At 38.6% G+C, this 25,142-nt stretch overlaps 1 protein-coding gene across 1 annotated transcript in view; it reads right to left on the reverse strand.

Annotated features, from left to right (window-relative positions):
• The window catches only part of LOC149084018 (arrestin domain-containing protein 2-like), a 125,786-nt gene that overhangs the window by 74,579 nt on the left and 26,065 nt on the right, over positions 1-25,142 (reverse strand). Inside the window, exon 2 of the mRNA XM_089234363.1 lies at positions 4,360-4,489. Within this exon, the coding sequence (XP_089090489.1) occupies positions 4,360-4,471 (112 nt within the window). The 5' untranslated portion in view covers positions 4,472-4,489. The remainder of the gene's footprint in view (positions 1-4,359; positions 4,490-25,142) is intronic.

Consider the following 25,142-nt stretch of genomic DNA (forward strand, 5'->3'; position numbering starts at 1 on the left):
TGTCCGTTATAGCGGGATTCGACTGTAGTACTGTAACATATTTTGCGCTCGTTTTCATGCTGCACACCGGTTTAAAACCAACAACTAACTTTACTTGAAAATATATAACAGATACTGTAGTTTACGTCCCATTTGATAGGTGGCGGTTGAAACCACATATTCTTGTGACAGATATATTTTTACGATATTTTTGTGTAGAAGAAAATGCACATAAATATTTTCTACAATTTTACCGTAGAATCAATATTGCAGAACTTTTTGTCCCTTTCGGATGCTTTATATACTGTATAATAGGGCCATATTTTTTTTTCTAACATTTTTGGGAAAATATATTTTAACATTTTTACTCAAACTAAGAAGCATTTTCTTTTCTTCCGTGAATACCATCAGTATTTACTATTTTTCTAGAAGTGGGGTTTTCCGTTTTCCACGGAAGGACACGGCTTGAAACCTCTCCCTGATCTAGAGCAAAAGTTTCCAACGTAGGAACTTTCGCTTCACGAATCGTAACCCTTAATGGTTGGTTATGATTCTGTTCCGTGGAACCCTTGGTGGTTATGAGGCTGTTCCGCACGAAACTCAACAAATTTTGAATATTTCTTTTTAACCATGCAGGGTGGTGTATAGACTGCCTGATTAGCACCATAGGTCCCCAGGCAGAGTGAGATGCTGGGACATCATCCAATTCACATACTTATTCCATACATTAATGATTCCCAGGTTCCGGGAATTTTAAGGATTCCCACTCCGCAATTAAATATACCCCTCCTTACATTTAGAGATTAATTACTTGTTCGGGACACCGGGACGTCTGGTCACGCTCTTACATTCAACCTGTTATTACATACTTTCTTATCTATTGGTCTTTTGCTTTTTCCACAATTTTCAGAAATACGTAATCGTGGTTGAGATAACGATGGCAGGAAAATTATCCATAATCACTGACGAACACGGTCTTAAAGTTATAATTGGTATGCTGTATAATCACTCATTATACTCCACTGATCTCTGGTCTGTATACATACATACATCCACCCACATCGACCATCAAATGGGCATAATAATGATTTCCTCGAGGGAACAATCGTTACTGACCGGAATTCAGTGGTGTATAGACAATACACGAACGGTAAGTAGACACTAAAGGGTGTGGGAAAAGCGATGGTCACTCCACTGCCATGTCATTACACGCCATGCAAAACCAGCTGCCGGTGTCATCCGTTTCTGAATAACAACCTGTCTCTCTCTCTTGGTCCTGGAAACTCCAACGAGTCAGAGACAGTGTTTCCTGGAGAAGGCATCAATTCGAGGTAGGAGAGTTTTGGCCTGGAGAGAGAGAGAGAGAGAAATCCAGGAGAGAGAGAGAGATGTGTGCTCTGTCTCTCAGTCTTTCTTTCCTGGCATTGGCAGGAAAGGCTTCCGGAATCAATGGCGTATTTATCGATCGCGCAGTGGATGTGGGGGGGGGATGGCATGGTTCGGGTCGTTGTGTTTTATACCGAGGATTTCGGAAATGCTCGTCACCCGTGTCCCGAAACAACCACCGACAGCGTCTGTACTTGCCTACTCCTCCGTTCCCCCCCCCCCCCCTATAACGGAATGGGTACAAGATGTTTGCCGATCAGCATGCAAATTAGGAAGTTCTTGATGGAGGGAATACGGTTTTCCAATCAATGGACGCGATTTATTTTCTAAATGTCGGGACGTGAGGGGAAAGGGGGAACTGATGCTTGTGTGCTGGATCATGATGATGATGATGATTGTCCCGTTGTTTTGCATCGGCTAGTGGTGACCAATGAATATTTTGTTTGCGAGGGAAGGTTTCTATAGCTGCGATTCCGGAGGGACGTAGATGCTTATTTATCGGTCTACACGTGGCTGGATGTCCGACGCATCCAACACCATCGTGCCAGTAATCGGACGATTGCTCGTATAGTTGTCATTATTACCAAATTGGGTTGGAAAAAGTTGTCGTGCTCTGAGCGATCGAGATAAATCTAGATGTGCTCTGAGTGATCGAGATAAATCTAGTCGTGCTCTGAGAGACCAATGCTCTGAATGACTGATATTAATGTAGTTCTCTGAGCAACCGAGATAGATCTAGTTGTGCCCTAAGGGACCAATTCTCTGAATGACCGAGATAAATCTAGTCTTGCTCTCTGATCGACCAACGAAACTATAGTCCTACTCTAAGTGAGTCATGCTCAGTGTGACAAAGAAACATTTTGTCTGAGCGGCCGATATAAATCCAATTATGCACTCAGAAACCATGCTCTGACCAACCGAAATAAATCTAGCCGTGCTCTGAGTGGCCGAGATATATACAATCGTGCACTGAACGACCGACATAAATCTAATTATGCTCCGAGCCGCTGAAATGCATTCAGTTGTGCTCTGAGTGATCGAGATAACTGTAGTCCCAGTCTGAGTGACTCGTGCTTTGTGCGACAGAGGTATCTGTGTTCTGAGCAACGGAGATCTAATTGCGCTCTAGGCTTTTGCCCAGAGCACAATGCCTTGGGAAAATTTTTGTAATACCCTGTACTTAGCTAGAAGTAACAGCTTATTTACATTATAACATATTTACATGACCCTGAGAAATCATGGTTTGATCATTTTATCATTTTTGTCGCACCACGGCCATTTTCTGTGCATGAAGGCTAATTAGACCGGGACCTACAATTTATTTGTCGGTTCCACTAACGGTAGGCTTTTTTTCCCCTCACCGAGAGGTTGGTGCGCTAACCCCTCGGTGTGGGGCTCCTCGCGATGGCAATCTTTTTCGGTAGTTATGTAGCTGTTTCCGTTGTACCCCCCGTGTAAGGAAAGTTTCTACAAGGGCGAACCCCGAGTACCGAACGCGCGGCGCCTCTAAACATCCTTCGGTAATTAAGGCGAGTATCTCATCGACCTGGGCACCACTTCCCGAAAATCATGGTATCAGAATTCATTATGTAGGGACCCGGCCCCCATGGACATCAGCACCCAGATGAGCCCCCATGTATTCAGATTTCCCTGGTTTTATGCAGAGTCATCTCAATAGCACCAGGATCCCCTTACTCGGCTTTGAGAACCTGCCCAGGGATGTAGCCAGAAATTTTGTTCGAGGGGGGCCAAAGTGATAGAACAATAGATTTGACCATCTTTATACAAATACAAATACAACGCCACAACAGGCAAATTGCCCAACGAGGTGGCTGACTTAAGAACATCATGGATCCCCGAGCCATTTTTTGGAGGCCCTACCTACTACTGCTACACCAGACATGCACCCCCCCCCCGCGGAACCCCCCAACGAATCGGTACATGCGGGAATGTGCGTGTACGTGTAGTGAAACCTGACGTGAAGTTTTTGTTGTTTCACTGTAATGCTTGTTATGTGTAGTGCTGCCATCTGCCACTAGTTTTTCCAACTATGAGTGAAGTGTTATGATTTAATGATTCATCGTTGTAGGACTGTTGCTCTCTGTGGCGAGACTTTTTAACGGGGAGATCGGCTCGCATTTGCGCCGTGAAGTTGGGAACCACAGAAAACTTCAGCCGACCACCACTGTGGGGTTCGAACCCGGATCCTGGCATCGCGAGTCCGTCACTATAACCACTCGACCACCACAGCGAAGTTTTTCGGTCATTTTCTCACATTTCGGGGGGGGGGGACCAGACCCCTAAGCCGCCCCCCCCCCGCTACGCCCTTGAACCTGCCCTACCAACACATGACGTACTTATTTTCGATTTTCGAAAGAGTTAGTATCGGATCTTATTATGATGGGGGGTGGGGGGGCTCTATCCACTCGGGGCACCGGACCGTATCTGTTTGGGCCCCTTGCATTAAGACGATACCGATTATATGGGGGACTTCTGGCGGATATATTGTGGAAGGAGTCCGTTGGTTGGCTTGGGGCTGTCCGGCCTGCTGCGGGTGGTTTGCCGGTCTTGGATTTTCCACCATGGCCCACGTCTCCTGAGACGAACCAGCTTATATCCCCTAGGGGGACAGAGCGGGGGCCATGGTTGGTCTGGAGGCGGATATATTCTAAACCTATATTCTCACTTTTCCCCCTTGGAATATCTTAAGACCATGAGGGGAGACACACGGCCACAGGCTGAGAAACACCGGTTAAATGGACGCCGAGACGTCCGTTCATTTATGATCCCTCCCACTCCGACTTATTTATTTTGTTTCATATTGGCTTATTTATTTATTTGCTTGTTTAATACCGGATTATTTATATTTATCGAATAAGAAATTCCGCAAGGATGTCCGTGCATTAATCTTTCACGATGGCGTCTCTCGGTGTCTAAAAGAAAATAAATAAATAAGTAAAAAAAAAAGAGAGAGGAGGAGAGAGAGACACTAACCTTTGAGCTTGAAATTTTCTACCGTGTCCAGTATGACGTGCCCGGAAAGTGTCTCTCCAGCGTAATACATTTCTTTCTCGAGCCGTATGTCGAATTCCCGGATGTAATCCATTTGGCACTTCTACGGGATCTGGAGAAGGAGAAGAAGATAAAAAATAAGAGAGAGAGAGAGAGATAAATGAGAGCAGAGTCTCCTAAAAGAGAGTGACAAGGAGCCGCAGAAATTTTTCAGATAGAGGAAGAGATTCTCGATCAGGGCTGGACAAATCTCCGAAAATTCGCATGCAATTAACTTACAATAATAGCTGCCCGAATAAATATTTTAACGATCCCGAAAAATATTATCACTTGAGTACATATTTATACTTTGCTATTATAGATACAACAAATTGCGTTGAGCTACGACCCCTGCTGTCACCTAGTGAATAGAAACGAAACTATCTGTTATAATTCTTGAAATAAAATTGATGTTGGGGTTTTTTTTAAAGCAATACGTAGAATAAAAATTGAATGACACGTGTTGGCATCGGAATTATAATTTTTTTTTTAATTTTGTGCTGTACTCTGGTGTAAATTTTTTGCGCCAAATTACCGGTTACTATGTTTTTTTTTGTTGTTTTGAAAAAGTAATTTAGCACCAAACATAAAAATATACAGTATTAACCGATAATTATGTCACACAAAGTTTACATCATATGCAGCGTAAAAATAGGAAATATATACAGTCGAATCCCGTTTTAACGAATACCGTTATAGCGAAAATCTCGTTTTAAGGAACACTTTTCTAATCCCCCAAATAAGTTTACATAGGAACAATGCTAGGTAATCTGGAATTCCTTTATAATGAAATTTCGTTTTAACGAAGTGATTCCTCCAGTCACTTGGCGTTCGTTATAGCGGGATTCGACTGTAGTACTGTAACATATTTTGCGCTCGTTTTCATGCTGCATACCGGTTTAAAACCAACAACTAACTTTACTTGAAAATATATAACAGATACTGTAGTTTACGTCCCATTTGATAGGTGGCGGTTGAAACCACATATTCTTGTGACAGATATATTTTTACGATATTTTTGTGTAGAAGAAAATGCACATGAATATTTTCTACAATTTTAGAATCAATATTGCAGAACTTTTTGTCCCTTTCGGATGCTTTATATACTGTATAATAGGGCCATATTTTTTTTTCTAACATTTTTGGGAAAATATATTTTAACATTTTTACGCAAACTAAGAAGCATTTTCTTTTCTTCCGTGAATACCATCAGTATTTACTATTTTTCTAGAAGTGGGGTTTTCCGTTTTCCAGAAAAGCCCAATTGCAGTATATGATTTTATTTTGAGCCCAGTTGCCGTATATGATTGCATTTTGAGCCCAGTTGCAGTATATGATTGCATTTCGAGCCCAGTTGCAGTATATGATTGCATTACGAGCCCAGTTGCATTACGAGCCCAGTTGCAGTATATGATTGCATTTCGAGCCCAGTTGCAGTATATGATTGCATTACGAGCCCAGTTGCATTACGAGCCCAGTTGCAGTATATGATTGCATTTCGAACCCAGTTGCAGTATATGATTGCATTTGGAGCCCAGTTGCATTACGAGCCCAGTTGCAGTATATGATTGCATTTCGAGCCCAGTTGCAGTACATGATTGCATTTCGAGCCCAGTTGCAGTATATGATTGCATTACGAGCCCAGTTGCAGTATATGATTGCATTACGAGCCCAGTTGCAGTATGTGATTGCATTTGGAGCCCAGTTGCAGTATATGATTGCATTTTGAGCCCAGTTGCAGTACGTGATTCCTATAATTATACTTTTGTGTGCTTGGATATTTTTGTATATAGTCGAATCCCGTCATAACGAACTCCAAGAGACCGGAGAAATCACTTCGTAATAACGAAATTTTGTTATAAGGGAATTCCAGGGTTTTGCATTGTTTTTATGTAAACTTATTTGAGGGATTAGAAAAGTGTTCGTTGAAACGAGACTTTCGCTATAACGGTATTCGTTAAAACGGGATTCGACTGTACATATGTTTGTAATTTTCTTCTTTTTTTTTTTTTGGCTTAATAATAAAGTGTTCCAGACTCTTCCACGAAGCTGGACTGGAAGAGATCTCAGCAACGGGATAAGTCCGGCCACCAGAATTTGATTGCATTTCGTGAGCGCAGTTGCAATATACGAGTGACCAAAACCGCACCAGGCTACTGATTATTAGGACCGTGGAAATATTATATCGAATATCGAAATACATTGCGGCACATTTGCATCGGCTGCCAAAGAAAGCATTTCTGGGAAATTTCCCGACTGCGTGTTCTGTTCTCGATGCAACTAGATATGCGTGAATGCAATATTTGCAGTGTTCCGTTAAAATAAGGGCACATTGACACCCTCTTTCCCTTTCCGCGTTGTCTCAGGTGCATAGAAGGACCTCATTATTATGAAATAGGCTACTATGGTTTTTCGATGGTGAATATGTGAACTAGTAGGCGGACAATTTCAGCCAGATAGGGTGGGGGGGGGGGTGTGGCTCCTGAAAATATTTATTCCGGACGACTTAAATGCTCTTGAGACGGCCCTGTACTCATATGCTTCTCAGGGCCATTCAGGAACAAGCGAAAAACAATCACCAGTGGTCGAAGAAACATGCAACGTAAGAAAAAAGTGCAAGAAAATTAATTATGGCACGATTTATGAAAAAGGTACACATGACTCCTATGCATTTCTAGGAATAAGCAAGCGTCCTAAGCATTGTTTTAGGGTGGGCACGCAAGCATCCTACACATTTCTTTGAGGAAGAGTACGTAAGCTTTCTACTCATTTCTAGGGATATGAAAGCATGAAAGCAAGCATTTAAAGGTGAACCACCATTTATATATTCCTAGACGCAAGCATGCCTTCTACGCATTCCCACGAGTATGAAAGCCTTCTACGCATTTCCAGGGGTAAGAAAGCCTTCTACGCTTGCCTAAGGGCATTTATTTAAGTAAGCATCTTACGCATATCTAGTGGAATGAAAGCCTCCTCGTATATCTAGTGGAATGAAAGCCTCCTCGTATATCTGGTGAAATGAAAGCCTCCTGCGTGTATCTAGTGAAATAGAGCACCTAACTAGAGGACATGAAAGCCTCCTATATATTTCAAGGTGAGCACGCCTCCTACATATTTCAAGATGATCACGCCACCTACACACATTTCAAGGTAAGCACGAATTCCCGCATTTCTAGGCGTAAGCAAGCCTTCTATGCATTTCTAAGAGCATTCATTCAAGCGAGTGTCTTACACATACCTGGTGAAATGAAAGCCTCCTCTGCATATCTAGTGAAATGAGTCACATGATTAGGGATATGAAAGTCTCCTACCCATTTCAATTAGAGCAAGCCTTCTACGCATTTCTAGGAGCATTCATTTAAGCAAGCACCTTACGCATATCTGGTGAAATCAAAACCTGCTACGCATATTTAGGAATATGACTTGAGAATACGACTGTATCAAACTTGACTAGACCTCTGGAGCAAAGAGGTACGCATATAAAAAAATCCAATAAATTTAGATAACTACCTGATACCCGGCGACGTTACCCGCCCCGTAAAAAAAACTATATAGCTTATTATATAATTATTTCTTAATCAAAAAAAATTCTGAACCAAGTAAGAAAAAATTACTTTTATTTTTAAATATTTTAATTAAAAACTTGAGGCAATCGCTTGTGGATACACAATATTTTTTGTTTTCCCATCTGGTGTGTACAAATTTTTGGGATTACCAACACGCGAACAGGCGACGTAAAGCTGTCCGTGTGAAAAACAGGGCTCAAGTAGGTTGATACCTGCCACTGTTAACGACTGGCCTTGCACTTTGTTGATTGTCACGGCAAAAGTTGAACGAATCGGGAACTGTAATCGCTTGAAAGTGAATTGCCTTTCTTAGTGATAATTGGGGTACGTGGAATGAAGACGTCTTCTCCTTTGGCACATCCAGTTAGAATTGTTGCTTCGATGATGTAATTGTGCAATTTCTTCACGCAGAGTAAGAAAGCCTTCTACGCATTCCCAAGGGTAAGAAAGCCTTCTACGCATTCCCAGGGGAAAGAAAGCCTTCTACGCTTGCGTAAGGGCATTTATTTAAGTAAGCATCTTACGCATATCTAGTAGAATGAAAGCCTCCTCGTATATCTGGTGAAATAGAGCACCTAACTGGAGGACATGAAAGCCTCCTATATATTTCAGCCTTGCCAATGCCATTGCAGAGTCTCTGTGTCTCCAAATTTCTTAAAGGCATTATAGGTGCTCCGACTTTGAGGATCAAGTTGTGTGGTGGCACACCCAGAATATCCAAAGAGTTCAGAAATTCTGCAGGATACAGAACTGTCTGCGCTGTGTCTGTGACAGTGTCAACCGATTTGTAAGATGTGGAGTCCCCCGGAATAATTTTTAGGATTTTTTCGTTGGTCTCTTGTTCACACTGTCATTTTTCGGTATCAGAATCGCTCTCCCACAAAGCCACTCATGGTTTCGGTGATTTTGTTGAATGTTTGGGAAGACTTTATCCGCAAGTTCTTGAACAGAGTTTAACTATTGGCAAAATTCATTTGGGAACGTAATCAGTCCAGCGCTTCGGGAATTCTTCCATGCTAAGTTTGATCAGAGCTGATGTGAAAATGATAGCAGTGCTGAGTCATTTTGCAGTTGAACGCGCATGTTGGTGGATAATGATAATTTTTTAACTTCGTGCCAGAGTGTTGATGATTTGAGGCAAGCATTGAGTTCATCATCTGGCGTTGAACATTTTTATTCTTGGTTTTGTCGTCGTAGTTGTTGTACCCGGCGCTTACCCGGGTTTTCTTCAATTACTGGGAGGAATGGAAAAGTGACAAACCATTATAGAGGAATAAACTGTTGTACTGGCAGCATTAAAGATGTGACTAACCATTGTAAAGGCATATACACGTCTGAAACGCATTTTTGGGAACCACGATAACCAAAGTAAACGTTCTGAAAGTGATTATTGAGGTCCCAAAACCCATTGTTGTCCGACAGTTTTTCGCCCATTTCGGGCGTTTGCCCAGCTCTGACGAACTTTTAAAGTAACCGACGCATCAATCCCGGTCCTGTTTGGTATATATGCAAAATCTGTCGACGATCGGTCTAAAACTGTAGATATGTATAAAGAACAAACATACATACATTTATACGTATGTTATAGTATATACATTTATATATATATAGATTTTAAGAAAACATTAATAAGCAATTTTAATATATTATAAATTTAATTTAATTTCACATATTTATATATTTAGTATAATATATTAATACCAAAATAATATGTTTTATAAATAAATTAATTAATTATCTACTATAATTTATTTAGTAGAAATAAAATCTGTAAATCTAAAAAAATGTATGCATATACTGTAGTATAAACTTCAAACAGGAAAAGAAAAACCGACATTCATGGCATCAAACTCAAAAAATTTCTTTTCCTGGTCGATACGTTCCTTAGCAAAAACAAATTTCTTATCTTTCGAAATAATAGCTTAGAGGGGGGCAAAAAAAAAACAAAGAAAAGCTATCAAATTTCTATGGGGGGAAAAAAATGAATTTAAAAAAAAAATTGATTTTTGATTATTTTTTTCTTCCAAGAGAATTTTGATCTATGGATCACATACACACACATAAGAGCGAGATAAGGAAATTCTTGTCCGCTTTAAAAGTGAAAAATGACCGAAGATTTTGGAAACTGAGCTGAAACTGAAGTAAACAAGGAAAAAATTGGCTTGGGAGAGAAGAAACATGGAGGCGTGAAAAATCCATTTATGTTATGGATATAAACACCAGAAAGACAAAATATACACTTTAAAGTAAAGAGAGTTATTATCTTCTAGTAACAAAATATTCCCTCAATTTCCTTCACTTATTGCTTGTCGAAATGCATGATGTATTTCCGAGTTCGGGGAATTCGACGGGGGTGTGACTTAATGGCATCCAAGCCAAACAGCGAGCCATAAATATCCCACGTGACCGAGGGATCTTCATTTTCCCTGGAAACTGATGACGTCATTGTCCTTTTTTTTTTCAAAAATGATTTTTGACTCTTAATGCTTCAAGACAATGGAATTTCATCATTATATTGTGGTATTAATTACTTCGAATTAAAGCCGATGCAATGCCTTATTTCCCCCCCCCCCCCCCGTTTTGAGTTTGAAATAATCTAAGTCGCAAAATAACGAATTGAGGAATTCGAGGGGTGGGATTCAATAGTACTCTAGCCAATCAGAGGATCATAAATATCCACGTGACCAAGGGATCTTTTCTATTTTGTCCCTCAACAATGATGACACTATTGCACTGAGCTATAAGGAAAGTTTCTCTATAGCTCAGTGCGTTACGGTGCTTTCTTCAAAAATAATTTTTGACTGGAAATGTTTCAAGACATAAATTATACCAATATTTTGTGCCCTTAATTATTATTTCGAATTAAAGTGAATGCAGTTATCACATTTTTTTCGCTTTGAATTCAAAATTTCAAAATAATTGAAGCCACAGAATAATGATCACATTCCGTTGGATTGAAATATTGTACGTGTTTCATACCAAGTTTTTTGCTGATTTTATTTAGCATAATTATGTGCATATTCAAACTTGTATGTGTTTAACGGCTTCAGAAATAGAGTTCCGGATTAACCGAAGAGTGTCAAAAGAGAATTTTTTGAGGTTGATGACATTTTTCCCATCATTGATGGATGACCCAGTGAATAAAGCAATATTTAATCACCAATTTATGGAACATTTTTAGAGGACCTATTTTTGAGCATTATTTAAAGACATGTGCGATCACTGATGCATGACACTGTGGAAAAAGCTTTGTGCAATCATCAAATTTCGAATTCATTGTTGGACGATTATTATTAAAATCATTGCTGCGTGAATTTTTTGAAAAGCATTGAGGATGATCTGTAGAACAAAGCACTCTTTGATCAACAATTTCTCTAGGATATTGTGGGATGAATGTACCATTGTGTTTGATCAACAATTTACATAGAGCATTGTTGGGTGAACGTACATTTGATCCACAATTTAGTCTCTGAGATAAGTTGACTCTAATATAAAATTCAAAGCACCGTTTGAACAACAATTTATTTAGAGCATTGCTGGGTGGCCTATTGAAAAAAGCCACTGTTTGATCAACAATTAATCTGGAGCATTACTGGGTGACCTATTGAAATATAATTGTTGGAAAAGAACAAACTCTGTTTTATAAACAATTTATGTAGAGCATTTGTTTTGGGATCTTTAAAACAAAACATGCTTGATCAAAAATGTATCTACAGCATCGATGGATGGCCTATTAAAAACTGCGATGTTTTATGACATGTTCGTTATGTGTATAGTAATGTCCGACGTTTTTGCATAAATGTTGTGTCCAGTTTTACTGTTCCGACGAAGTCCCAATCCCACGAATGAGCTTCAAAGTTCTTCCGCATAAGGCGATCCGAAACCTCAGTAAAGAATTCACAAACAAATCGGATGCCATTTTTCGGAGTAAAAATTAGAAATTCCCCAAAAGGAATGTTTATATACACGGTCAAGTGATAAGTGTCAAAATTGATGGCAACCAAATGCAGCAAACGCTTCCAAATACACAGAGTGCCATCTATGATAAATAAATAAATCGACAATGACGTGTTAAAATGAATTCCTCCTAAAATCCTTGCCACGTGTTTCTAGATCGATATTTCCTCATTCGAGAGGAAACATTTCCTGGCCATCGTTTGTGGAGAGCGATTTTCATAAAGTTTCTGAATAGAGTACATAGACAATGACTATCTCGAACGAATCGACGGTGAGACAATGAATCAATGAAAAGAGAAAAACTCTGATGACTTCTTCCATGAATAAGCGCGTGTTTTCCAAAGTCTGGAAAGTCGCCAAAGAGACCGAGATGGAGACCATTACGAAACGAAAGTTATTACGGTCGTTACTTAATGGCCGTCATTCTAGGGGCAACTACATACAAACGCTAGTGATTTCACGTTCAGATCATTACTATTAAATTATTATTGTTCTCTGTGAATTCCTTACACGTTGTCATTAGCCACTGACGTGAATGATCCGGGATTCAAGGAGACACTAAACATGATCACACCGATCACAGTTACAAAACTTTTGTTTCGTTTTGTTTTAGGACTGACAACAGATGCCGCCAGCGATTTTCAATTTCCCTACTCTATTTCAAGTCCCATCAACGACATCAGTTACACTTCAGTATTCACCAGAGTTTGAGGAGCATTAATTGCATGTTTCTGAATGTCAGAATACATCCGGGCACCAATATCCCGAAGCATCCAACCGGAGTATTATATAAAACATTCCTCCGCAGGGACGAGGGGGTTAAAAGGAAAAGAAAAATGGATTTCGTGGACCGTTAAATTAAAAGCGGGTACGCGCATGCGCGATATAAACTGCCGTTTCTAGAACTTCCGACCCAACAAGTCTCGTCCGGTTTGCGAAAGCTGTAATAAGAGGATGATGTGAAGGAGAAAAATGGGGTAAAAACTTCCACCGAAAAACCGTAATGCTCAACAAAACTCAGAGTTGGCTCAGGAAAGAAATATAAGAAAAGAATTCTGTTAACAGATCTCTTGAGGCGCCCAGAAGCCTCTTTCTATTTTCATTTCACATACATATAAACTTAGAATAAAGGAAAAATCCCCTTTCTCTTTTAAACCAATCGAGAATCTCTGGTGATTTTTCTTCTCCCCCCCCCCCCTCCGCCTCTCTAAACATTCCCCAGTTTCTTTCTGTGCCATGCTCATGTTCGACCAGCCTTTCTTCGAAGACTCGTAACCAATCGGCTGCTTTCTGCTGGAAGCTTGTGACGTCACCAAAGATGCCACCGAACAGTGGCCTGCTATAAATAGAAACATGTACATACATACGTGGATGAGGTTTTGGTTGGTGGTGGGAAGATGGACGAAGGAATCGGAAGACATGCTCCTGCAGTAAACTCTGGGTAAATTGTTTATTTTTCTCCTGGTGTTGTTGTCTCTCCAGTGCTGCTGCCACCGATATGTTTCCTAAGAAAGAGACTGGAGTAATTCTTTTCGTGGAAGGGAATAAACAGTTCGTGAATCATAGCATAAATGTTCACATGCATTTGATTTTTTAGCATTCTCGGTATCGGTGTTTGATTGAGGAGCAACAAGTGAGTTTCCCATTGATAATTAGGATTAGATTCTTAGTTGAAGGTATAGTCACAACGGGTAATGGTAGATGTTTAGTTTTCTGATTGGATGGATTTCGACAAATCAGAGAAGAGTATAAGGGTTGGTGCTGTTTAGAGTGTTTATGGGTAAATTTTGAACCGAAAGGAATGGAGTTACTTAGTAAGTTCATTGCCAATGCCAAATTGGTTTCAATTACGGGGCATATAAACGATTTCTCCGGAAAACTTGGACTAAATAACAGTGGGTTAATAACAGTTTGTTGTTTTGCCGGCAAACTTGGATTAAATAAGTGAGGCATACTGTGCAATGTAGAATGTGAATGGTGCTCTATTTAGAACACAACAATAAATTTCTCTCTTTTTTTTTCTCGATGGAAAAAAACCCCCATTATATTATTAGTCTTATTTTAAGGTTAAGGTATCCGTGGACAAGCGTTTACTCTTCTCCGACCTTTGCTGAGTTAAAAAAGTTGGTCATTAAAATAGAATATTGGGATAGACTATTATGGCCATATTCACCGACAGAGTTTAAACTACAATCGCAGGTTAAAGGATAAGCGATCGACATGGATTGGTTAAAATCCTCAATTTAACCAATCCGTTCCGACCTTCAATCCCTTCACATGGTGAAAGCAGTTTAAACTGTGTTGGTGAATACGTCACCAACAATTTTCATTACTCTGAGGTTCAGATAGAACCTTCAGACCTTACTTAGAACCAGGCACATCATTTGGGGGCTGTCAGGATGGGGGTGCGACTACATTCACCTGGCTTTAGAAAATACGCTAGAAATGGTATGTACAGAGTTCTACAGAGATACAAATGCTCATATGTTCTACAGAGACATGGTTTGCTATTACGTATTTTATTTGTATGTTTTTGCTCTGAAAAATTCTTTAATCTGATATAAAATATATATTTGTGGTCATATATACATACACTGAGAATATGCCATTCCCCCCCCCCCCCACCTGGAAAAGTTGAAATGACAGTCCTGTTTGAAACATGCAGTGCTGTTTTGGTAGACCATTCGTGACCATTGACGGTTATGCAGGATGGAACAATAAGCCCGGTTTTCCTAGGAGTAGAATTTCTACACCGTGTGCAGCGTGAAAATGCTGCTGGTAAAAACCTGAAATTCAGAAGTTTTTTTTTACCATTCCCACATTTTCACGCTGCAAGCGCTGTAGAAACCTGGTCGGAGGAAAACCTGGCTATACCAATGGATTACAGACACTCAGCATGTTTTCAGTTTTCATCGGAAGGAAAGTGAAATATCGGGGACACACACATAATGGATACGTTCAATATTTTAAAAAGCATAGACAGGATAGACCAGGCATTTTCAACCTGTTCATCGCGAACACCACGGGGTGCTATGCAGTGCTCGCGACTAGAAAAAGGTTGAAGACCTCTGAGATAGACCATAATATTTTTTTGTGCTGTGGAGCCTCACATTGTAGTGTCTATTGTGGACGTCCACAACGGTCCTATGAATAATTTTATACTATACTTCAAGTTGAAAAATGGGGGTTCCCCCCCTGACTTTGGTGAAGACCGACCACATGTTTGAGTATGGGTAAGCCGAGAGAGGAACATTTCATGGTACTTCACATAATGTCTTAAATCGATACTGGCAGTGCGGTTCTAAAATAACACGAGTGCCACTGAAGGCTCATTGGTTTTTGCTTTCTCTTTGTCTGAAGCCTATCAGATTACTTTGTGAAACTTTCTTCCTGTCAAAGCAAATGTGGTGAAAATATGGTACGAGGATGAACCAAATGCCTCATCACGATCCACAAGTCACGAGCAGCGGAAATGCTTCATATGCGAAAAATCCGCCATTGCAATGTTTTAAAATGTTTCTTGAACTGGAACGCTGACATATCATAATTTCTTCGATTTCGAAAATGAAACCAAGTTTCGACGCATCATTAAAAAAAGTGATTTCTACCGTAATGGTTCGGGACTTGATTTATTCAAAATATTACCAAACACAAAATACAAATTGATCACAATTGTTGTAGGGCATGGTTAAAGCTGTAGCTCCAACGTTCCGGACAATCATTGAACTGAGTCAAAATTGATTATAACTAAATACTGGAGGGAATGAGGTAACGTGAAAGTATTTTAAGAACAATTATTAATAGCAAATAATCAAAGGTTAATAATAAAAAACGGTTTTGCAATTCCCTCTGAGAAGGTTCAAGCCTTCGAGTCCTCACTTGAGATATTGGCTGATCCAATTTCAGAATGGTGTGAAGGGATAAAGTTCGAAAAAAATATATCTGTATATACTAGAGAGCATCATTATAAGTTTATGAATGTAGAAAAAGCGTCTGAATGTGCTAGAAATAAAGAGAGGAAAAAAAATAGCCAGATGCTTTTTCAAAAATTACAGACATACCCGAATAATGTTTTTGGTGTTTTCACAATCTTTCTCTTACCCCGTTGCGTTGCGTTTATTCCGTTTCCTGTGAGTTGATTCCAGACGTAAACAGAGTAGCAGGGTTCGACTGGCTGGATTCGGCCACGTGATGTACCATAGTTTTGCCTTTTCTTAATGTTTTTTGTAAGGATAGGAAGCTCTCGAGCAGACTCCGTGACTCATTGAGTGGTTGAAGAAATGGAATCTTAATAGCATCATGCACTCCATGAAAAAAATAGCATTAGCCATGTATAAGCTTTTCCAAGGTTCACGGAAAAATTGACGGACAGGAAAATTTTTCGAAGCAGAAAATTTATCGACAAAAAAATTACTTGAAAAGTAAATTCACTGATAGAAAAATTACTTGAAGAGCAAATTCACTAATAGGAAAAGTATTCAGAGAAAATTCACTGATAGGAAAATTCTCTGAAGGACAAAATTCGGTGCCAGGAAAATTCTCCGAAGGGGAGAACACATAGATAGGAAAATTCTCCGAAGGGGAGAACACATAGATAGGAAAATTATTTGGTGAAAATTCATTGACAGAAAAATTATTCAGAGAAAATTCATCGGCAGAACATTTTTTAAAAAGAAAAATTAACTGATAGGAAAATTTTTTATTCTGAGAAAATTCACTGACATGAAAATTATTCAGAGAAAATTCACCGAAAGGAGAATTCCACGAAAGCCTCACAGAAAAGAAAATAATTCTTCGAAGGAGAAAATCCATCGACAGGAAAATTATCTGAAGGAGAAAATATTGATCGACAAGGAAATTCCTCGGAGAAAATTCACTAACAAAAACGTTCCTCGAAGGAGAGACTTCACGGACAGCAAATTCTTTGAAGAAGAAAATTCCATGAAGGAGAAATTTCACTGAGGAAAATTATTCGAAGCAGAAAATCCACCAATAGCAAAAACCTCGAAAGAAAAAATTCACAGACAGGAAAGTTCGTAAGAGGAGAAAATTCATCGAGAGGAAAAATTTTTGAATATCATAATTCCCTCACAGTTATTCAAAAAAATATCTTTGATAGGAAAATTATTCAGAGAAATTTCATCGACAGGAAAATTCCAAGAAAGGGAAAATTCCCGGAGGGGAAAATAATTCTTCGAAGGAGAAGATCCATAGACAGGAAAATTATCTGAAGGAGAAAAAATTCACCGACAGAAAAGTTCCTTCAAAGAAAAACTTTACAGACAGCAAAAAAAAAATTCCTTTAAGAAAAAAACTCCACGAAGCAGAAAACTGACGGATAGGAAAAACCTCGAAAGAAAAAATTCCCAGACAGGAAAATTCCTCGAAAGAAAAAATTCCCAGACAGGAAAATTCCTCGAAAGAAAAAATTCCCAGACAGGAAAATTCCTCGAAAGAGAAAATTCACAAACAGGAAAGTTCGTAAGAGGAGAAAATTCATCGACAGAAAAGTTCCTTGAAAGGAAAACTTTACAGACAGCAAATTCCTTTAAGAAAAAATTCCACGAAGCAGAAAATTGACGGACAGGAAAATTCCTCGAAGGAGAAATTTCACTGGTAGAAAAATTATTCGAATGAGAAAATATCCAAACAGGAAAACCTCAAAATAAAAAAAAAATTTACAGACAGGAAAATTCTCGGGAAGAGAAAATTCACAAACACGAAAATTCATCGGAAGATTATTGTCCAAATTTTCGTATCAGAAAAATTCTTCGAAAGAAGAATTTCACTGATAGGAAAATTATTCGATGGAAAAAGTGTCCACCAACACAAAAAACCTCGAAGAAAATTCATGGACAGGAAAATTTCTTGAATAGCATAATTTACTGATAGTTATTCAGAAAAAAATGACTGGTAAGATAATTGTTCAGAAAAAATTCACCGACAGAAAAATTCTTCAAAGCAGAAAATTCAGCGAAAGAAAAATTCCTTGGAGGAGAAATTATTCAGATATAATTGGAAAATTAACACTGATAAGAAAAGTTAGCTAATAAGAAAACTATTTAGAGGAAATTTATTGACAGGAAAATTCTCCAAAAGAAAAATTAACTGATAGGAAAATTCTTGAAAGGAAAATTAGCAATAGGTAAATTTTTCAGACAGAAGAAAATTTACCGACAGGAAAATTCCACGAAAAAGTAAATTCACAGAAAGGAAAATAATTCTCCGAAAGGGAAAATTCACAGAAAAGAAAATAATTCTTTGAAAAAGAAAATTCCAGGAAGGAAAGAAGAAAATTCACTGACACGGCAATTTATTCAGAGAAAATTATCTGAAGGAGAAAATTTATCTACAAGAAAATTCCTCGAAGGAGAAAATTTATCTACAAGAAAATTCCTCGAAGGAGAAAATTCGCTGACAGAAAAGTTCCACGAAAGGGAAACTTCGCAGCCAGCACATTCCTTTGAGAAGAAAATTCCACAAAACAGAAAATTGACGGCCGCCGGGAAAATTCCTCGAAGGAGAAATTTCACTGATAGGAAAATTATTCGAAGAAAATTCACCAACATGAAAATCCCACGAAAGAGTAAATTCACTGAAAGGAAAATAATTCTTTGAAAGAGAAAATTCACCGGCATTAAAATTTACGAAGCAGAAAATTCATGGGCAGGAAAATTCCCCGGAGGAGAAAATGCACTGACAGAAGGGAAAAGTTCACAGACAACAAATTCCTCGAAGGAAATTCCATGAAGCAGAAAATTGACAGGTAGGAAAATTCCTCAAGGGAGAAAATTCTCTGGTAGAAAAATTATTCAAAGGAGAAAACACTCACTAATAGGAAAATTATTCGGAGAAAATCCGATGACAGGGGAAAACCTCGAAAGAAAAAATTCACAACAAGGAAAATTCCTCAAAAGAGAAAATTGACTCATAGGAAAATTCCCGTGGTAGTCCTTTTAGAGATTCGAGGAGGTCCGTGATCTTGGATGAGAAACGAATTAACTTATTGTTTTCGCATTACTATATAGTGAATATTATTTTGTAAAGGGGTCATTGTAATGACCCAGAGGGTTGACGAACTTTATATTCTGTGCTATTGGCACAAGATGTCCATGGAACACAAACAACTCCAAGGTTTTCCCGGTTTCAGACACACTGTCATGCTTATCTCGCGACTCTTTCTTATTTCATTAGGCACACGCAGTTCATGTCGGAAACCGGAGGTGGTCACAACAACGTGATCTGACAGTGTACATCAAGTCGGAAACAACACTTAGGGGACTCAAATGACTTAAACGAGTAGAAGTTTCTCCATCAAATTCTAAAGGGATAAACTCTCGCACAAAATATCCTTTTCCCGTAAAGAAAAATGAGAGAAATACACGCTCACACAAACCAACAATTGCCCCGGAGGTAAAAATCTCTTCGAATCCACGATCGAATCACCGCGTAAACTTATAAACGTGAATGTATGTATACACACACACACCCACACACATACTATGAGACCGTAATTGCAGACACGAGATTATTTACTCATTTTGATGTTTAAGCTCCTCCCCAGAGTTATCCGCGGCTTTCTGTGCGACAGACTGAGCTTCGAAGAGCTCAAATTATGCCCTCGAGGCTGAAAGGAAATACCGAGAACATCATCGCATTTATCATGATTCTCGACGAAGAAAGAGTCTTTCGTCATCTCTCGCCACCAGCTTTCCTTTATTTTCCTTGAGCGAAGGCAATGTTGACAGCGTCTTATTGCTCCCGTGGGGGAGGGGGGAGAAGACTCTAAAAGATTCTTCAACTTTTACCTGGCCGCCGTCCCGTATTTTTATACTACGCGCGGAAAAGAAAATCCGTAATTGAATCATCTTCCGTAGACTATATAGATTCGCGATCATTCTTTTTCCTTTGTTTGAAGATAATAAGCGTGTGACGTCACTCACAATTAGGTTTATTTTTCGGTCGCGGGGTATTATTATTGGTCGGATGATTTATGATTATGATATTAATATGATTAAAATTGTGATTTATCTCGACAACAGAGGTTCTTAATCACTTTACGTACAGGCTTTTGGCAACAGTTTTTTGATTATCTCTATTTGGCGAATTGGCGATGAATCCGGTAAACTCGTCCAAACCTAACCGCACGTTAGGAAAAAGGAAGAAGAAAGGAAAAAATATATATATATAAGGAAAAAGTAATAGATAAAATAGATGAGAGAGAGGTTTTTTAGAGTCCTCTTTTCACCCTCACCCAACGTGTTCGCTTTCGCTCTTATATGCATATAGTACATTATATGTGTGTGGGGGGGGGAAATCCAAACAGGAAGAAGGGAAAGAAAAGCAACTATAGCTGATAAGATTACTATAAAGCTTCGCAGTGGTGAAGAGAGAGGAAAGGAAACACAGAGAGTTTGTTTGAATTTATTCCACTGGTGTTTCGACGTAATATCATGCCTGCGATCGTAAAGAGGTTAAACGTATGTGTTCCACGGACCCGTTTTCAATGAAACCCTCGGACTCTCATGCCAATTGAATACAAATGCAAGGCCACAACAGGCCACAACAGGCCACAACTAGGTGGTTGAGAAAAAGATGCCCATAACAAATATGGATGTCATATATTTCTAAAATACAGCAACCAAATTAAAAATGTCATTATAAAAACTAAAAACTATATATGCATGATAAAATATAATACAAAATGAAGCCCATGGACCCTTTATGCCAATAAGTGAGGCCCACGGACCCCCCTTCCCCGTGCCAATACAATGAATGCCACGGACCTCTTTTAAAAATATATTCAGTAAATAGCAATTTAATGCAGTGAGTAATTATTTTTTTCATCGAGGCTCTCCCAGATATCCTCCAAGGACCCCTGGTTAAGAACCCCCCTGACCTATAAGTAGCAATATATAAGGTTGTGTATAAGATTGGTAATACGATGACCTGCAGATTTCATATTCCCGACACGTATGATCAGCCCATAAGTTGGAAAACCTAGTTACAGTAGATCCCGTTTATAACGTTCCTACTTGGAACGTTTTCCCGGTTAGTATGATTTGTTCCCGTAGTCCCAATTCTTACTAATACGTATCGAGATTTCCCGTTTAAAGCGTTTTCCCTCTCACAACGCTGTTTTCCATGACGGTTTTGTGAAAAACTTTATTAGCGGGATTTATTGTAGATAAAAACCCGTTTCGGGATATACCGTACGGTATTTTAACGTGCATAAGCAACTCCATTTTTGCCAAAAAGATTGGGCCGTTATACATGGGTAGTATTATAGATATATCTTTTCAAATTTTTTTTCAAAATTTTAGGCCCAAAATTAAGGGGTTCCTTATACACGTTAAAATGCGGTTTATATCTCTGGAATGTTTCTTTGGTTTATTACTTGGTGGCCGGTCTTATACCGGGCTTTTGTGTGCTGGCTCAAGACCACATAGAGATACTCAAGCTAATCTAACGAGAAAAAAAAACTTAGAAATAAAATTATTCGTGTCCACGTTTTTAAAATTTTAAATTAACATCTAAAACCATGGTGCTTAACCCTTTGTGTTCCATGGAACCTTTGTGCCAATGAGACGAAGACCATGAACCAGGCCCGTAGCCAGAAATTTCGATCGGAGGGGGAACCACTCCACGGAGGAAGAGGGGCAAAGTCATAGAACAATATATTTTTGGCCATCTTTTCCACTTTACTCAATCATTTTCTCACATTTCGGAAGCCCCCCCCCCCAAGTCTCCCTCTCAAAATGGCCTTGCCAGGAACCCTCCAGCCAATAATATGAAACCCACAGACTCCTTTTACAGAATGATATTCAGCATATAATAATGTAAAAACAGTAAGTTATTTTTATTTTCTCATCCAAGCTCACGTGTCCCCTGAAAACTTTCCAAGGATCTCCAAGGGATCCGTAGACCATAAACTATAAACTATAAACTAAAGACTATAAACTATTCATCTCCCATATTTTTTATATTAAATGTTTTTTCCCATGAAATATATTTCGATACACTGCGATCTGTGGTAACCCTTTCTTCCCTGCATTTTACACCCTTCACCAATTTTGCCATAATCGGCGGTTTTCTTCATTTCTGGCGAGAATTGGCGGTGTTTCGTATTCTACCGCATTTAGGAATGCTACGTTCCGTATTTTTATACTCTGCGCTAAGAAGAAGATTCACAATTGAATCATCTAATGCAGACTAGATTCGATCATTTTTTCTTGTTTGAAGGTAATAAGTATGCCGAATGTGCCCCCCCCCCCCCGCTACTTAAATTTTTTCTGTTCTTCTATTGGTGCGCGTAAACATAAATAAATTTGTGCTCTATATCTGTTAGTGCCAAAGGCCGAAAAGCCCCCTTCCCGTTTGCCGAGAGTTTTTGCCATAGTCTGATTTTCAGAAATGATTCGGGCTTTGGCCTGCCAATTCATGATGTGGACGGAGATCCGTGGCCAAAGTTCGATGTGCTGATGTAAAACGGTCTGGTAGGTGCGAAATTTTTTTTTTTATCGCCAACGTGCGATGCATGGCTATATGTAGTAGTTGTGTTGGATTTGCTCCATGTGACGAGAGAAAAAAAAGAGAAAGTTAAGGAAAAACTGTTTACATAATAATAATAATAGACGCATATATATACATGCGTCTCTTATATATATTATATCCGCAATCTTATATAGATTGCGGTAGTCAATCTATATAAGATTGACTACCGCATCGTGACTGCGTTTTGATTGGTTGCCATAGCTAACGTGCAATAATTATAACGAAAAAATGCGCCAAATTAGTGATGACCCGAATCAACTTTTGTTATTGGACTTTGTTACTGGCCAGGGATCTCCTGCCACTTCGCGAACTGGCTGGGCAAAGCCGGAAATTCGGACACTGGCCGAGTCAATTTAAAACGAAATTGGAAAATTCGAGAACTGACCAATTTCGGTTTTCGGTAATATATCTGTTAGAGAGGTTCTTAAACTTTTGGTTTAAACGGACCCTTTGTGCCAATAAAATGAAGGCAACATACCCCCATTGAAAAAATATTTAGCCAAGGAGTCCAGTGTACCCCTAAGAACCCCCTGATCTATATATAAGTAAGTAGCAAAAGAAAAAGGTTGCTAACGAGATTGGTACTACAATGACCTGCTGATGTTGCATTCACGATATGTATGATCATACTTGACCCTCAGGATTCAAATTAAAACCCCGTTGGCAGCACTGTGGGGGTTTCGGCGGAAGTTAGTTTTCCGCTCTTTTTTACATCTTCGATTGCAAAAGTTATGCGGTCACAAAAGTTATGGATAGGTACATTAAGATATGGGTAGATATTGGTAGACATTGATATTAAGATATGGGTAGATATTGATATTGAGGTCATGGGTAGATATTGATATTGAGGTCATGGGTAGATATTGATATTGAGGTCATGGGTAGATGTTAACATTAAGATATGTGGATAAACATTAAGATATGTGGATAGACATTAAGATATGTGGATAGACATTAAGATATGTGGATAGACATTAAGATACGTGGATAGACATTAATATTAAGATTATGAATAGACATTGGTATTAAGATTATGAATAGACATTGGTATTAAGATTATGAATAGACATTGGTATTAAGATTATGAATAGACATTGGTATTAAGATTATGAATAGACATTGGTATTAAGATTATGAATAGACATTGATATTTAAATATGGATAGACAAGGTATGGCATCAAGTATGTGAATAGACATTGACATCGAATATGTGGATAGACATTGACATCGAATATGTGGATAGACATTGACATCGAATATGTGGATAGACATTGACATCGAATATGTGGATAGACATTGACATCAAGATATGGATAGACATTGACATCGAGTATGTGGATAGACATTGACATCGAATATGTGGATAGACATTGACATCAAGATATGGATAGACATTGACATCGAGTATGTGGATAGACATTGACATCGAATATGTGGATAGACATTGACATCAAGATATGGATAGACATTGACATCAAGATATGGAGAGACAAGGTATGTGGATAGACAAGGTATGGCATCAAGTATGTGGATTGACATCAAGATATGGATAGACAAGGTATGGCATCAAGTATGTGGATTGACATCAAGATATGGATAGACAAGGTATGTGGATTGACATCAAGATATGGATAGACAAGGTATGTGGATTGACATCAAGATATGGATAGACAAGGTATGTGGATTGACATCAAGATATGGATAGACAAGGTATGTGGATAGACATTGACATCAAGATATGTTGTGGATAGACATTGACATCAAGATATGTGGATAGGCATTGATATTAAGATATGTGGATAGGCATTGACATTTAGATATATGATAAGCATTGACATCAAGATACGTGGATAGGTATTGACATATGAATAGACATTGATATTAAGATTATGGATTGACATATGATCATACTTGACCCTCAGGATTCAAATTAAAACCCCGTTGGCAGCACTGTGGGGGTTTCGGCGGAAGTTAGTTTTCCGCTCTTTTTTACATCTTCGATTGCAAAAGTTATGCGGTCACAAAAGTTATGGATAGGTACATTAAGATATGGGTAGATATTGGTAGACATTGATATTAAGATATGGGTAGATATTGATATTGAGGTCATGGGTAGATATTGATATTGAGGTCATGGGTAGATGTTAACATTAAGATATGTGGATAAACATTAAGATATGTGGATAGACATTAAGATATGTGGATAGACATTAAGATATGTGGATAGACATTAAGATACGTGGATAGACATTAATATTAAGATTATGAATAGACATTGGTATTAAGATTATGAATAGACATTGGTATTAAGATTATGAATAGACATTGGTATTAAGATTATGAATAGACATTGGTATTAAGATTATGAATAGACATTGATATTTAAATATGGATAGACATTGACATCGAATATGTGGATAGACATTGACATCAAGATATGGATAGACATTGACATCGAGTATATGGATAGACATTGACATCGAATATGTGGATAGACATTGACATCAAGATATGGATAGACATTGACATCGAGTATGTGGATAGACATTGACATCGAATATGTGGATAGACATTGACATCAAGATATGGATAGACATTGACATCAAGATATGGAGAGACAAGGTATGTGGATAGACAAGGTATGGCAT

The sequence above is a fragment of the Pholcus phalangioides genome, unplaced genomic scaffold, assembly GCF_987345545.1.
Source record: "Pholcus phalangioides strain wild (caught in Gottingen) unplaced genomic scaffold, Ppha-v1.0 ptg000008l_1, whole genome shotgun sequence".
Classification (NCBI taxonomy): domain Eukaryota; kingdom Metazoa; phylum Arthropoda; class Arachnida; order Araneae; family Pholcidae; genus Pholcus; species Pholcus phalangioides.